At 39.3% G+C, this 14,496-nt stretch overlaps 3 protein-coding genes and 2 long non-coding RNA genes across 5 annotated transcripts; 3 read left to right on the top strand and 2 right to left on the bottom strand.

The window, feature by feature from the left end:
* The first annotated feature begins 2,387 nt into the window (after positions 1-2,387).
* On the top strand, positions 2,388-4,485 carry LOC144539538 (uncharacterized). The gene is made up of 2 exons (XR_013505009.1): positions 2,388-2,507; positions 3,518-4,485. It is a non-coding gene; the product is annotated as an uncharacterized LOC144539538 (long non-coding RNA).
* A 691-nt stretch (positions 4,486-5,176) lies between these two features.
* Positions 5,177-6,562, bottom strand: LOC139928192 (hemoglobin subunit beta). Its single transcript, XM_071920633.2, has 3 exons — positions 6,403-6,562; positions 5,783-6,005; positions 5,177-5,413 (listed from the first exon to the last, which is right to left on the bottom strand). The coding sequence occupies exons 1-3, from the start codon at positions 6,492-6,494 to the stop codon at positions 5,282-5,284; spliced, it is 447 nt and encodes a 148-aa protein (XP_071776734.1). The 5' UTR covers positions 6,495-6,562; the 3' UTR covers positions 5,177-5,281.
* Positions 6,563-8,080: 1,518 nt separating this feature from the next.
* Positions 8,081-9,340, top strand: LOC139928219 (hemoglobin subunit alpha-A-like). The gene is made up of 3 exons (XM_071920673.2): positions 8,081-8,239; positions 8,527-8,734; positions 9,104-9,340. Exons 1-3 carry the CDS (start codon positions 8,145-8,147, stop codon positions 9,230-9,232), a joined length of 432 nt encoding a protein of 143 aa, XP_071776774.1. The 5' UTR covers positions 8,081-8,144; the 3' UTR covers positions 9,233-9,340.
* Positions 9,341-10,731: 1,391 nt separating this feature from the next.
* Positions 10,732-11,244, bottom strand: LOC144539540 (uncharacterized). Its single transcript, XR_013505010.1, has 2 exons — positions 11,133-11,244; positions 10,732-10,963 (listed from the first exon to the last, which is right to left on the bottom strand). It is a non-coding gene; the product is annotated as an uncharacterized LOC144539540 (long non-coding RNA).
* A 977-nt stretch (positions 11,245-12,221) lies between these two features.
* LOC139928199 (hemoglobin subunit alpha-A-like) lies at positions 12,222-13,425 on the top strand. Its single transcript, XM_071920640.2, has 3 exons — positions 12,222-12,381; positions 12,658-12,865; positions 13,189-13,425. Exons 1-3 carry the CDS (start codon positions 12,287-12,289, stop codon positions 13,315-13,317), a joined length of 432 nt encoding a protein of 143 aa, XP_071776741.1. The 5' UTR covers positions 12,222-12,286; the 3' UTR covers positions 13,318-13,425.
* The last annotated feature ends 1,071 nt before the right edge of the window (positions 13,426-14,496 follow it).

Genomic DNA, 14,496 nt, shown 5'->3' with positions numbered 1-14,496 from the left:
CTTGGCACTTTTTAGATGGGAGGAGAATGCAGATAGGAGAGTGTGATAGTCACTGAGGTCAGTGGGATCTCTGGATTTGCGCCATTTTCTCTCAGCTGCTCTGAGCCCCGCCTGTTGCTCTCTGATGACACCGGTGAGCCATGGACTGGGGGGGTGTTACGAGCAGGTTTGGATGAGAGTGGGCAGAGATTGTTTAGAGAGGCGGCTAGCAAGGAGCAGAGTGTGTCTGTAGCCTCATTGACATGGAGTGAGGAGAATTCATTATGAGGGGGCATGGTAGCCGAGACCTCATTGGAGAACTGAGCCGGTGTGAGGGACCGGAGGTTTCGTCTGAAGGAGACCATTTGCGGCAGAATGTGAGGATGTTCCGGTAAGGAAACCGTGAATTGAATAAAGAAGTGGTCTGACAGATGTAAGGGGGTGACAGATTTGCCGTGGAGCAGTTTCGAGTCACAATCAGATCGAGTGTATTGCCCACTTTGTGTGTGGGAGCGGTGGACACCTGTTTGAGGTCAAATGAGGACAGAAGTGAAAGGAAGTCAGCCGCTTGGGGTTTGTCAAGATGGATATTCATGTCCCCCATGACAATCAGTGGGGTGCCATCTTCAGGAATAGCTGAGAGTAGCATGTCCAGTTCAACTACAAAGTTCCCCAGTAGCCCTGGTGGGCGGTAGGCTATATGACAACCACAAATAGTTTAACAGGAATGGTAACCATGATTGCATGGTATTCAAAGGATGAGTTATTGCTTAGAGGAGAAAGCTTAGTGAATTTCCAGTTTTTGGAAATGAGGGCACCCGTGCCACCTCCACGCCCAACGGAACGAGGTGTGTGGGAGAAAGTAGAGTCAGCTGAAAGCGCAGCTGGTGTGGCTGTGTTTTCTGGACGGATCCAGGTTTCGGTCAGGGCTAGTACTTGAATGTCAGGTTACTTACCAAAGATATGAACATCTGACATGAAATATTGAATCACATTGATTTTATTAGGCCTACATGCTTAATTACAACCAAAAAATTAAATACTACTGCCATTATTACTGCTACTACTACTAGGCTACTGCTAGGCTACTATTACTACTAGCCTACTACTAGGCTAGCCTACCTACTACTAGGCTAGCCTACTACTAAAATAATAATAATTATTATTATTAGCCTATTATAAGAATAAAACAGTTCCGCAGGACTGACTTTAAACTTGACATTGAAAACTTAGTAAAGAAACTAAAGCTTAAGCTAGGTTTTTATTTTAGAAACAAATCCTGCTTTTCCTATGCTGCCAGGAAAAAATTGGTTGAGGCTACATTCCTTCCCTTGCTTGACTCTGGTGATCTGTTGTACATGCACGCCTCTGCCCAATGCTTGCATTTGCTGGATACTGTGTACCACAGCGCTCTGAGGATTGTCACAGGCTGCAAAGCTCTCACTCACCATTGCACCCTAAATGCCAGAGTTCAGTGGCCTTCATTGGCCTTGCGCAGACTTACTCATTGGTACATATTTATTTATAAGTCCATCCTTGGTCTGCTCCCCTCTTACCTTTGTGGGTATATCTCACTCAAAACTAGTAATTATTGTTTGCGCTCAAATGACACCCTCTTACTGTCCGTCCCTAAGGTTCGCACTGAATTTGGCAAACGGGCCTTTATGTTCTCCGCCCCTGCAGCCTGGAACCACTTGCAGACAGATTTGCAGCTAGATGAGCTGATCCCGATTAGGGCATTCAAAAATGTAATGAAGGGTTTGGAGGCAAATTCAATTGGAATTTGTAATTGCTTCCTTAGCTAGACCCGTTTCCTCCTGTCTGTCTTTTAGGCATATGATTCTGTGAGTTGCTACTGTATGTTTTGTTTTATGTGCTTTTAATGTTTGCTTGTATGTTGTTTGAAACTCTGTATTGCTGCTGTCTTGGCCAGGGCTCCCTCGAAAAAGAGATGTGGTAATCTCAATGGGACTCACCTGGTTAAATAAAGGTTTTAAAAAAAAAAAAAATCAAGCAGCAATGGGCTATGCTGCTTGCCTGATATTCAGACTGAATGGCCATTTCGTTTTTAACTTCATTATTGAGTCTGAAATTGCTCCAAGTTCAACGGATATAAAAGAAGGGCGTTCCGGAATGCGTTGCCAATCACTGAGTCCTCTGGGATTGGTTTATTCCATAACCAATCACAAAATTACTTCTTCCCTATTCTTCCTACTGCTGGCATGATAGCCTACTCGATGTTCAGTTTTTGGCGGCATCTCAAAAACGTTTACCACATGGCTACTTTGATGCACCATTATCACTAAATTCAGATGGCCGCACCCATTACTATCAAATTGCTCACATGCTATCAGAGTACCCAGAAGAATTGGCAAAGAGGTATTTATTTCTGAATTAGCCATCATAATAAATTATTAATAATTTAGTTTACCGCTGAACCATAAAAGGCGTAATATTTCAAAAACATTGGGAAAAACACGTGAAGTTCATCGCTGTAGGCCAACCTGTGAAGGATCCATGTTGTAAAAGTAGGCCACCATTACACTTTTAATTTTGCACTATAGGCTGTGTATCATTTTGTAAGATATGCACTTTTTTCATATATATATTCCTGAGTAGTTGCAGATAAGTGAGAGGCTCTCTGAATGGTATTCACGAAGCTTGTATCTGTAAAAGCATAATAAAAATAATTAAAAAAAAGAGACAGAACTGATTAACTTTCTTGATGATTCAACAGTGGAGAGGGTGACTCCCGCTTGTTAAAATTAATTTAGTTAAACTGACTTAATTTCAACACTGAGAAAAGTCTAGTATACTAGACGGAAAAGAATTGTAATTAATCCTATAATAACGTTTAGAAATATAGCCTATAGCCTACTTTACAAATACCATAGCAAAAACTGTAAGTCCCCCTTGAAATATTAAATAACGCCAAGTGAATCATATTTGATACACGAGTTTTTGAGACCTCTGCATCATCAGTGTGATAATTTTTTTCCTGAAAAACATGATGTATACAATCAGATACATGCAGTGTACGGATAAAATGTTAAGGTAAGAAAAATATTAAAATTGTTACTGATACTTCAATATGAATATCTACTGGATTGATGCAACGTATAATTACTTAATATTTTGTAACTTATTTTATAGTAAAATCGCGTTGAGAATGTGTGTATCAAATTAGATACAGCAGGTATATAAGGTAATTTATCTGTAAATCCGTCAATCGTCATTTTATTGCATTTCATGCATTATGCATTCCATAAAGCAACATACACTCTTTTGATTATTTAAGTAAACTAATTAAAGGTTTAAATGACATAATTAGATATATTTAGAGTAGAAATTTAGATATTTATAGCCTATATTGTATTTTTTATATATGCAACCTGCTGTATCACGATGATCGATGACTAGTTGGATGTTGCCATGGCTCACTTGCTAATAATTGTCTTTTGCTCATTGATTTTCACTAAAAATTGACCACTTCAGAATAGAAATACATAATAATTTGTTTTTGGTGTGTATTTTTTAGATGGCAAAAAAGTTCAGTGTTGAAGATGTCCTGAAGATGATTATGGATGGCGATATAAGTGACATGGAGCAGTGGAAGCACTGGAGAGCACTGGAGACATCGTCCTGAAAATGACCTCAACCCTTCCAGCGGGAAAAAATCACAAGGTTTTTGCAGACAACTATTTTACATCAGTTCCACTGGTGCAACACTTGCAAGAAAGAGGAATCTACTACATAGGCACAGTCCGAATGAACAGGGTAAAAGACTGCAACATGGATGAGAAAGATATGAAGACAAAGGTAAACCAGGACAACACCATCATTGTAAGATGGTATGGTAACAAAGCTGTGAACCTTTTCTTCTTTTGTCGGCATCGAACCACTGGGCAATGTGAAACCTTGGGATCGAAAATCCAAAACCCACATAATGGTTCCCAGACCAGCCATCGTTGAAACATACAACAAGTTCATGGGAGGAGTTGACCTTCTTGATATGCTATCTGCATCAAGTTTTATGTGAAGCACTTGGTGCATGTAATTTCTCTGTTGTAAAGCACTTTGAGCTGCATTTCTTATATGAAAGGTGCTATACAAATAAAGTTTATTATTATTATTATTATTATCTGCACTTTACAAGTTCAACTTCAGATCCCGAAGATGGTATATGTACATTTGGTGGCACACTGTCACAGTGGCAGTAATCAATACATGGAACCTCTACAGAAGAGACCAGAAAAAACTGAAGCCCAGGCAGAAACCCATGGCCCTGCGAAGGTTTCAGGCTGCTGTTGGCACTTCTCTCACAAGCACAGGAAAGGGCAAAATCAAGTGTGGCAGACCACTATCCTCTCCAGAAGCGGGAGGAACACAAAAAATTCCGGATGTATCAAATACGATACAAAACAAAACTCATATATGCAAAGTGTTATTTAATTATTTATTTTTTTATTTGTCAGAAGGTCCAATAAAGACTCCAGTTTCAAAGAATTAGAATTTTCTGGCAATTATTTGATGGTTCAGAAATGCGACTTGAGTGAAACGATAGGAGATTCAAATACCATAAAGTAGGATAGTCATTATAAACTCACAAATTGAGTACCACAGACACACTATAAATCCCTATTGGAATATGATAGTGATTTCTCATCAGGGATGGTTACGTACCCTGAAGTTATCAGGATCCACGTGCAGTTTCTCGGCGTGCATCACACTCAGTTTGGAGTAGGTAGCCTATTTTTGATGTCGTCCAGGTTCTTCACGGCCCTGTCCAGCCTACCCATCACCGCGTGGTGGGCCACTTTAGGGTTCCCCATGATGGCAAAGGGGGTAGACAGGTTGCCAAATGTGGGGAAGTGCTTCTAAGTCCATGAAGACTTAAACTGACTTAATTTCAATACTGTCACTGCACAGAGGAGCTGGGACATTTTTATTTGCGGGATAGAGTTTACTTTATACAAATATTTATACCATAAATTCAGAGTAGGCCTATCAAACTGATGACAATTAGCTATGTGAGGATTATGGTCCTTTAAGGAACAATAAACCCCAAGTAATACTTCTCTGAAAGTATAATTGGTTTGTTTGCCTTGGTGACCACCAACCATTTTAATTACAACAATCACTAAGGTGTTTGCTGGTCACATTTCAATTCTTAAGAAAAAGAAAGCTCACACAGATGTAGTTCAATGAGTTTTTATTGATGGTCTGGCAACAGCTACAAGGGCCTATATGAGATCTTTTTTGAAACGCATGTAAGACTGTTGTGAAATGCTTCTCCAGGGCCTCAGTGGTACTGTCTACCCAGGGCGGAGACGACGGCAGACAGGAACTTCTGCCAGGCCTCCTGGACATCCGCGGTGAAGACGGTGGGACCAAACTTGGCGGCCACACACACAGTGATGCACTCAGCAAGAAGCTACAATGAGGAAAATTAGGGTCACATTAAAGCCACTGATAAACCCATCAATGAAATCAGACATGGATATTTATCATAAGAAATATTATACAATTTTATGAGGGAGGAATTTGTCCTTACGGAAAATAACTATAATTAATCATATAATAACGTTTAGAAATATAGCCTACTTTACAAATACCACAGCAAAAACTGTAAGTCCCCATTGAAATATTAAAAAATATGACTGTAGTGAAACGATAGGAGATTAAAATACCATAAAGTAGGATAAAGTCACTATAAACTCACACATTGAGTACCACAGACACACTATAAATCCCTATTGAAAGTCCCTATGATACAGATTTCTCATCAGGGATGGTTACGTACCCTGAAGTTATCAGGATCCACGTGCAGTTTCTCGGAGTGCATCACACTCAGTTTGGAGTAGGTATTTTTGATGTCGTCCAGGTTCTTCACGGCCCTGTCCAGTCCACCCATCACCACCTTTCCGTGGTGGGCCACTTTAGGGTTCCCCATGATGGCGGAGGGGGTAGACAGGTTTCCAAATGTGGAGAAGTGCCTCTGAGTCCAGGGAGACACGATAAGAAGCCTGAAATGACACAATCCATAAGTGAAAAGCCAACAACAAAAACCACAGCAAATATTGTTTTTTCCAAAAGCCAATAATGAATTATTTAGTGGTAAATAAAAGCTGGGTAAAATATGATCCCCAGCCGAGGAAAACAACCCCTAATGTGTAGTGTGTAAAATCTATTATAATTGCAGAAAAGCGTTCATTTGTTTATTTTCCCTGAAAAAGACAGTGTCCTCATATAAGTTACATCAGCTGACAGGACTTACAGATGCATGGTATGAATTTATGTCATAAAGATTTATGTCAAATTGAGATTTGGTGGGTTTACCCTCCAGTACATCCATGCCAACAATGAAATGTTACCATATTATATAAATCTGTATCTGTGAATTGATAGAAATTCACAAGTTACCTGGCCAGAGCCTGGGGTCCAATTTCATCCACGCTGATCTTTCCCCACAGGCTCACGATGGCGCTGCGCTCAGCATCTGTCCAGTCGACCATGTTGACGTGTAAAGGTTTTGAGATGTTTGCAACAAGCTCTCTGATGATAAACCTTCTGTGAATGCCCAGCGTTGGGGGTCCCGTTTTTATTAATTATTGAATGCTCCACCTCTCAGAGGAGGAAGCCTCTGATTGGACCAAAGTTGACAACATATTGGGTTGTAACCTGTACTGACAGTTAGATAGGATATTTGCCAATGTTGGCAAAAAAACAAAAGATAAGAATGCATTGCAATATAGAGTCACTTGACTATGTGGTTGTTGTTTCCCCCCCCCCAAATTAATTCCCCTTTAATTTTCTAATTTAAGGCAAAGTCTTTACTTTGAGCATACTTTGCCAAATGATAATGTATTTTTAAATACCAATAAAGTCACCACTATAAATAAGCATATAGCTATTAAAAGTTGGATGGTAAATAATGTACGTTTGCTTCTATTTAATAACATAATAGTGGTACAATGAGTGGCATTAATCGAAATATATGACGAATTTCCAAGATTTGTGGCCTTTAACGGTGGGGAAAATGTAACAAATATTCAGTAGCCTATACAAAAAAAGAACATTTTTAGAAGGATGCCGGACAAATATAACGGCAAAACTATAAGACCCCATAGGAATATTATAATGATAGGAGATAAAACAAATACCATAAAGTAGGACTGGGTCACATTAAACTCACTGAGTACACAGACACTTTAGAAGTCGCTGTAGGAATATTAGAGTGATTTTTAGTTAGGAATAATTCAAAAGTGCACTTCTGTATTACAAAAGGTATTTCATCACTGCAGCTTCACGCTGATCCTAGATTATTCCATATTGACCATTTTATAGGTCAAACTCTGGTTGACATTGTAACGCACACAAGCGCTTTAGAAAGTGAAGCTTTTAACCTGGAACTGTCTTGTGTTCTTATAGTCTCACTATGCTGGTGTGGTTTACGGTGAAAAATGGGGTGGATAAAGCAGGTGGGTTACTACTTCTGCTACAGCTGAATTTTAGGGATGTCGGCTATATTACACTTACGCCTAGGCTTTATGAACAACAGGACAAGCAATTAAGTTGGAATCTTTATTGATTAAAGGGATCTTTTTGAGCACAGTTATCAACACCAATTAACAAATTATATAGCCAACTATTAAATAAATAAAAAAAACAATCCGATTACCCAACACGAATGACTCCTAGAGTTTTAATGTTTGGGGGGAAATAATCAATAGCCTATAGCCTAGGCCTTTCCACATTTCCCATTACCAAATGACCACGGCAGCCTCCCAAGATACAGCGTTTTGTCTTTTGTCTCAATGATAAGCAGTATTTGAGTAACCTATGAGCCTACTTTCTCTGCTATTCTTTGTAAGTAGACTAACAGTAGCCTACTTTTAACGTTTACTTAGCCTAAGTAGATTTTTACACCGGTAAAGTAAAATTATTTCCACCCCTGCTAAAATGCCATTTGGGAGTGGTTAGTTTAATCTCGTCATTAAAGTTGGCATTGAAAGTTCTAGCGGTTTCTTCGCTGGAGGTGTGGTTTGGATCTGATACTAGAGTGTGGTCCCGTTTGGTTTGATATAAAGAGAGCCTCACAAACCCACCCCACTAGCATCAGGCGATTTTCTTTCAGTTGAGAAAAACTCGAAGAAAATGCAGACATGAGTCTCTCTGGGAAAGACAAGGCCGTGGTGAAGGCTTTCTGGAGCAAAGTCGCCGGGAAGGCCGCCGAGATTGGAACTGAAGCTCTGAGCAGGTAGACCCAAAATTCACAATTTAAATGTGAAATTACTGTATCATTATTTAATAAAACCCACGCCTCTTGTGTTTACTTACATTTAGGTAATCTTAACCGACTCCTTTGATCTACTACTATAGTAGGCTATATACTATATAACGTCACAATGACTTAATAATAGTTGTTGAAAAAATAGACTAGGTGTGCTCTCAGACTGTCAACTTCTGTCCTAGTTGGTTCGTTGTCATCATCTACCAAATATCACCTGAAATTTGTTTTAACATTGTCTTTTTTGTTGTTGTCAGGACATTGGTTGTATACCCGCAGACCAAGACTTACTTCTCCCACTGGGTTGATGTGAGTCCTGGATCCAGACCCGTGGCAAAGCATGGCAGCGTCATCATGCAAGCCGTCGGCGATGCCGTCGGAAAGATGGACGATCTTGTCGCTGGTATGAGCGACCTCAGCGACCTGCATGCCTTCAAGCTCCGAGTGGACCCTGCCAACTTCAAGGTTGGATCAAGAGGAAAGATCATAGGCCTAGGTTAAATACAAAGAGAGATGTAGTGGTAAAGAAAAATGTGTGTCCACGTGATTATGAGGCAATACAGAGGATAGGATCACGTGAACATTTTATTCGAGTTCTGAGTTTAATAAGTCAGAATTCTGAGGTTAAAGTCAGAACTCAAAATTCTCAGATTAATGTCAGAATTCTGACAATAAAGTCAGAATTTTGAGTTTAAAGTCAGAAGTCTGACTTTATGCTCAGAATCTCAGAATTGTGACTTTAATCTCAGAATGCACACTTCCCTGTGTATAACCAAGACATGCTTTTTTCTGTTGCTGACAGACTATTAATCTGTGTTTGTTGCACATCCGCAGATGATTTCCCACAACATCATGGTGGCCATAGCCATGTACTTCCCTGCAGACTTCACTCCCGAGATCCATGTCTCGGTTGACAAGTTCCTGCAGAGCTTGGCTTTGGCCCTGTCTGAGAACTACCGATAAACTCCAGCAGTGAGGGAGTATCGACTCATGTGGCATGCCATCCATATGTCAACCCCCTTTCGGAATGGAAGGGCTTGGTCAGTAAAACAAATAAACATTAAATTCAAAGGTGTTGATCTCTTTCTTCTGAGTTCTTACAGCCTACAAATAAAGGCTAAGGGTTAGGCTAAAAAAACAGGGAACCCATCATTAGCGCAAAACAATCCCTGAGAGGGTGAATTGCTTTTTAGGCTACCTACCAAAAATGTAATCATTTGACACGAAATATTGATTGAAATTGATTTTATTACACGTTAAAGTAGTTAATTTGCGAGCTTCTACAAACAAATTCTGTAGGACTGCAAGAAACATCTGTATCAAGCAGCAATGGGCTACGCTGTTTGAAGAAAGGCGTTCCGGAATGCGTTGCCAAGCTGTCGCCAAGATGTTGTTGAAACTGCTGGCGTCATACTCGATGTCCAGTTTTTGGCGGCATCTCAAAAACATGGCTACTTTGATGCACCATTATCACTAAATTCAGATGGCCGCACCCATTAATATCAAATTGCTCACATGCTATCAGAGTACCCAGAAGAATTGGCAAAAAAATATTTCTTTCGGAATTAGCCATCATAATAAATGATTCATAATTTAGTTTACCGGTGAACCATAAAATTAACACAGTGTAACACTTCAAAAACATTGGGAAAACACGAAGTTCATCGCTGTAACCTGTGAAGGATCCAGGCTGTAAAAGTGTTATATCATACTGTCCTTCAAAAGTAGGCTACCATTAACTTTTAATTTTGCACTATAGGCTATGTATCGTTTTGTAAGATATGCACTTTTTTCAAATCGTCCATCCAATCAGCTGTCTTTTGAGGCAGCTTTGGAGCAGTCCCTATACTGTATCCATAGGCCGACATTTACATCAAATACTCCTGTCGAGTAATTACAGGCTGATAAGGCTGCTATGATAGAACTTCTCAAAGGTTTCATGCAGAGGATTACTAAATTGATAGACAATTGTCCGGAGACTCCAATATGAGAAAATTTAGCCTCAGAGGCCACCATGTGAGCAAAGAGACAGAACTGATGAACTTTCTTGATGATTCAACATTGGAGAGGGTGACTCCCGCTTATGTTGCTCACACTGTGCAAACGTCTAGTAGATTAAGCTGAATTAATGTCAAGGGGGCAGGGATGTAGTGGAGGGTAAACCCACCTAAAGTTAGTTCAGGTATACCCACATTTAAATTTGCAGGATAGATTTTAGGCTCCTTCATAAAAATCTTGATAACTGAAATTCATCGTAGGCCTATCAAACTGGTGAGAGTTATATGAGGATATGGCCCTTGAAGGAAAAATAAACAAAGTAGCCTAATGCATTTCTGAAAGTATAATTGGTTTGTTTTCCTTGTGGTGACCACCAACCATTTTAATTACAACAATCACTAAGGTGTTGGTGGTCACTTTTTCAAATTCTTACCAAAAAAAAAAAAAAAAAGCTCACACAGATGTAGTTCACATGAGTTTTTATTGATGGTTTGGCAACAGCTACAAGGGCCTATATGAGATCTTTTTTGAAACGCATGTAAGACTGTTGTGAAATGCTTCTCCAGGGCCTCAGTGGTACTGTCTACCCAGGGCGGAGACGACGGCAGACAGGAACTTCTGCCAGGCCTCCTGGACATCCGCGGTGAAGACGGAGGCGTTGGCGGCCACACACACAGTGATGCACTCAGCAAGAAGCTATAATGAGGAAAATGAAGGTCACATTAAAGCCACTGATAAACCCATCAATGAAATCAGACATGGATATGTATCATGAGAAATATTTTACATTTTCATGAGGGAGGACATTGAATAACTATTAATTCTATAATAACTAACCATGGGAGATTTAAAAAAAAAATAATACCATAAAGTAGGATGAAGTCACTATAAACTCACTACCACAGACACACTATAAATCCCTATTGGAATATTATAATGATTTCTCGTCAGGGATGGTTACCTACCCTGAAGCTATTGTATTCTATTCTATTCTATTCTATGCATTCTGTGAATGGGTCCCGTTTTTATTAATTATTAATGCCACCTCTCAGAGGAGGAAGCCTCTGATTGGACCAGAGTTGACAACATAGTGGGTTGCAACCTGTATTGACAGTTAGATATTTGCCAATATTAGACATTTTGTAGTAGACTGAGAAATCGTCACCTGACACTTTGTGCTTTGTGTCTTACTTGAAGAGTTTTTTTTTTCTTTCAAAACTAATTTCGCCTTTAATTTTCCAATTTAAGGAAAAATCTTCAGTTTGCCAAATGAACACATATTATTAAATACCAGAAAAATAGGCTACTAAACTACTAAGCATATAGCTATTAAAAGTTGAATGGCTAAGTTATGTGCGTTTGTTTGTATTTAATGACATGATAGTGGTAACCTACAATATGAATCGAAATATGAGACCAATTTCACGGATTTGTGGCCTTTATGAGATGTTGGCTATGGCGCAGGGTGGGGCGGGGTGTGTGTGTGTGCGTGTGCGTATACAGTATGTTCTATTAATCTTATCATATAATATTTTTCAGAAGGATAGTGGACAAATTAGTCAAATTTATAAGACTATATAGAAATATTATAATGATAACACAGGATATAAAAATAAATACCATAAAGTATTAGGCCTACTGATTGGGTATCTATAAACTTTTCGTTGGGGATTATACGATAGTGCACTTCTGTACAATTGAATGGATGGGAAAGATTAACAAGGTTCTCTTTTAAAAAGTAAAGCTACCGGTAACTCTACTTTTTACTTTACACCGGTAATTTTACTTCTACTTAAATAAAATTCTTTCCACCCTGATAAAATGCCATTTGGGAGTGGTTAGTTTAATCTTGTCATTAAAATTGGCATTGAAAGTTCTAGCGGTTTCTTCGGGGTGTGGTTTGGATCTGATACTAGAGTGTGGTCCCGTTTGGTTTGATATAAAGAGAGCCTCACAAACCCACCCCAGTAGCATCAGACGATTTTCTTTCAGTTGAGAAAACTCGAAGAAAACGCAGACATGAGTCTCTCTGGGAAAGACAAGGCCGTGGTGAGTGCTTTCTGGAACAAAGTCGCCGGGAAGGCCGCCGACATTGGAGGTGAAGCTATGAGCAGGTAGGCCCAACATCATGTATATTCACAATTTAAATGTGAAATTAGGCTACTGCAAATGCATCCTAATTTAATAAACACACGCCTCTTGTGTTTACTTACATTTAGATCTACTGAGGCTAGCCTATTATATTAGGTCACAATGATATTGTTTGAAAAATAGACTAGGTGTGCTCTCAGGCTTTCAACTTCTGTCCTCTTCCTATGGTTCTTTCTCATCATCTACCGTGTAAAATATTGCCTGAAATTTGTTTTAACATTGTCTTGTTTTTTTGTCAGGACGCTGGTTGTGTACCCGCAGACCAAGACTTACTTCTCCCACTGGCCTGATGTGAGTCCTGAATCCGGAGCTGTGAAAAAGCATGGCGCCATTATCATGCAAGCCGTCGGCGACGCCGTCGGAAAGATGGACGATCTTGTCAGTGGTATGGCCGCCCTCAGCGACCTGCATGCCTTCAAGCTCCGAGTGGACCCTACCAACTTCAAGGTAGGGTCAAGAGGAAAGATCATAGGCCTAGGTTATATACCAGCAGTGACGTAGTGGTAAATAAAAATGTGTGTCTACCAGACCACCATGCATGAGGCAAATAACCACCAACAAAAAATAATTTCAGAGAGGCCTATTTTGTATTTTCCCCTTTAAAGACCCTATCATCATGATAGGCTATGAATTTATGACATTAAGATTTATCTAAACCTTAAATGCTGAATTTAGGTGGGTTTACCCTCCACTTCCCTGTGTATAACCAAGACATGCTTTTCTATGTTGCTGATATTGACTGTTAATCTATGTTTGTTGCACAACCGCAGATGCTGTCCCACAACATCATGGTGGTCATAGCCATGTACTTCCCCGCAGACTTCACTCCCGAGATCCACGTCTCGGTTGACAAGTTCCTGCAGAGCTTGGCTTTGGCCCTGTCTGAGAAGTACCGCTAAACCCCAGAAGTGCAGGAGCATCGACTCCTACTACATGTGGCATGTCATCCATATGTCAACCCCCTTTCGGAATGGAAGGGCTTGGTCAATAAAACAAACATTAAATTCGGAGGTGTCGATGTTTTTCTTTTGCGTTCTTACAGCCTACAAGGCTAAGGTTGAATAAAACAGCGAACCGGTCATTATCGCAAAGTAAGTCCTGAGAGGGTGAATCGCCAAATATATACATAAAAAATTTGAAAATTAAAATAAAAAAAAAAATTAAAGTTTCAACAGGACTGCAACTATTAGGGTAGGCTACCTGGGCCAGATGGAAGATGCTACTCAGGGTGGAATATAGGCAGTGGAGCAATAAGGAAATGGATAGTGAAGTGTGAACAACTCAAGCACAATGTTTATTCTGCCTTTCTCTAAATTACATTTTCTTTCAAAAATCACCTTTAAGTTCAACTCCATATCAAAAATATATTTCAATATCAAAAACATATAAACATACATTTCCCTTTAAACCCTACACCTTCACTCATATATTCAACCAGTATAATTTCCTACAATCACACAATTACCAAATCCGATCACATACACATAGGCTACTACATATTAACATTAAAATTGGCCCTAAAACATGAACAATCTATTTCTCACAATTATCCCGACCTGACAAAACGTATTCTCCAAAATAGACCTTAAACCAATTTCCTTATTAATTGTAGTGCTAAACTGGAATATCAAGTGCATCAAAACAATCTCTAACGTTTATTTAGTTTAGCGCATCTAAACTCTTATTTTTATTTATTTTTACAGTAGGCTACATTCTCTTTCTTTCTGAAGCATACCAGCTATGGAGTACATGAAGATGGCGCTATTACGCTCATATTTTGCTAGAACAGTTACCATGACGGGCATAGCTTATTTTTGCATTGTATGCCATACAATGCATACCTCTAAATGAGCACTGTTGCACTGTATGTTATGTGTTTTTTTTTCTTTCTTTTTTTAAATTTTTTGTTTCTTGTTAATTGATAATTGTTTCTTGTAAATTGTACTAGGCCTACTCTACGTGCCTCTGCAATTGCCCCTCGGGGACAAATAAAGTGAATTTAATTGAATTTAATTGAATGAATGCAGAATATCCAAAATACTCTTTCCAATCACTCACTGCTAACTGTATTACCTTAA

This window comes from Centroberyx gerrardi, chromosome 7 (genome assembly GCF_048128805.1).
Source record: "Centroberyx gerrardi isolate f3 chromosome 7, fCenGer3.hap1.cur.20231027, whole genome shotgun sequence".
In the NCBI taxonomy this organism is placed as follows: Eukaryota; Metazoa; Chordata; class Actinopteri; order Beryciformes; family Berycidae; genus Centroberyx; species Centroberyx gerrardi.
Note: the sequence above shows the minus strand (reverse complement) of the source record. Positions and strands in the feature narration are given on the sequence as shown.

What these genes read in the sequence shown, in the direction of transcription:
- LOC139928192 (XM_071920633.2), bottom strand. Translation starts at nt 6,494, where the DNA reads ATGGTCGACTGGACAGATGCTGAGCGCAGCGCCATCGTGAGCCTGTGG. An exon ending in GGACCCCAGGCTCTGGCCAG is followed by an intron (nt 6,006 to 6,402) that starts GTAACTTGTGAA and finishes GTGTCATTTCAG; the next exon opens with GCTTCTTATCGTGTCTCCCT. An exon ending in TGGATCCTGATAACTTCAGG is followed by an intron (nt 5,414 to 5,782) that starts GTACGTAACCAT and finishes TCCTCATTGTAG; the next exon opens with CTTCTTGCTGAGTGCATCAC.
- LOC139928199 (XM_071920640.2), top strand. Translation starts at nt 12,287, where the DNA reads ATGAGTCTCTCTGGGAAAGACAAGGCCGTGGTGAGTGCTTTCTGGAAC. An exon ending in GGAGGTGAAGCTATGAGCAG is followed by an intron (nt 12,382 to 12,657) that starts GTAGGCCCAACA and finishes TTTTTTTGTCAG; the next exon opens with GACGCTGGTTGTGTACCCGC. An exon ending in TGGACCCTACCAACTTCAAG is followed by an intron (nt 12,866 to 13,188) that starts GTAGGGTCAAGA and finishes GCACAACCGCAG; the next exon opens with ATGCTGTCCCACAACATCAT.
- LOC139928219 (XM_071920673.2), top strand. Translation starts at nt 8,145, where the DNA reads ATGAGTCTCTCTGGGAAAGACAAGGCCGTGGTGAAGGCTTTCTGGAGC. An exon ending in GGAACTGAAGCTCTGAGCAG is followed by an intron (nt 8,240 to 8,526) that starts GTAGACCCAAAA and finishes TGTTGTTGTCAG; the next exon opens with GACATTGGTTGTATACCCGC. An exon ending in TGGACCCTGCCAACTTCAAG is followed by an intron (nt 8,735 to 9,103) that starts GTTGGATCAAGA and finishes GCACATCCGCAG; the next exon opens with ATGATTTCCCACAACATCAT.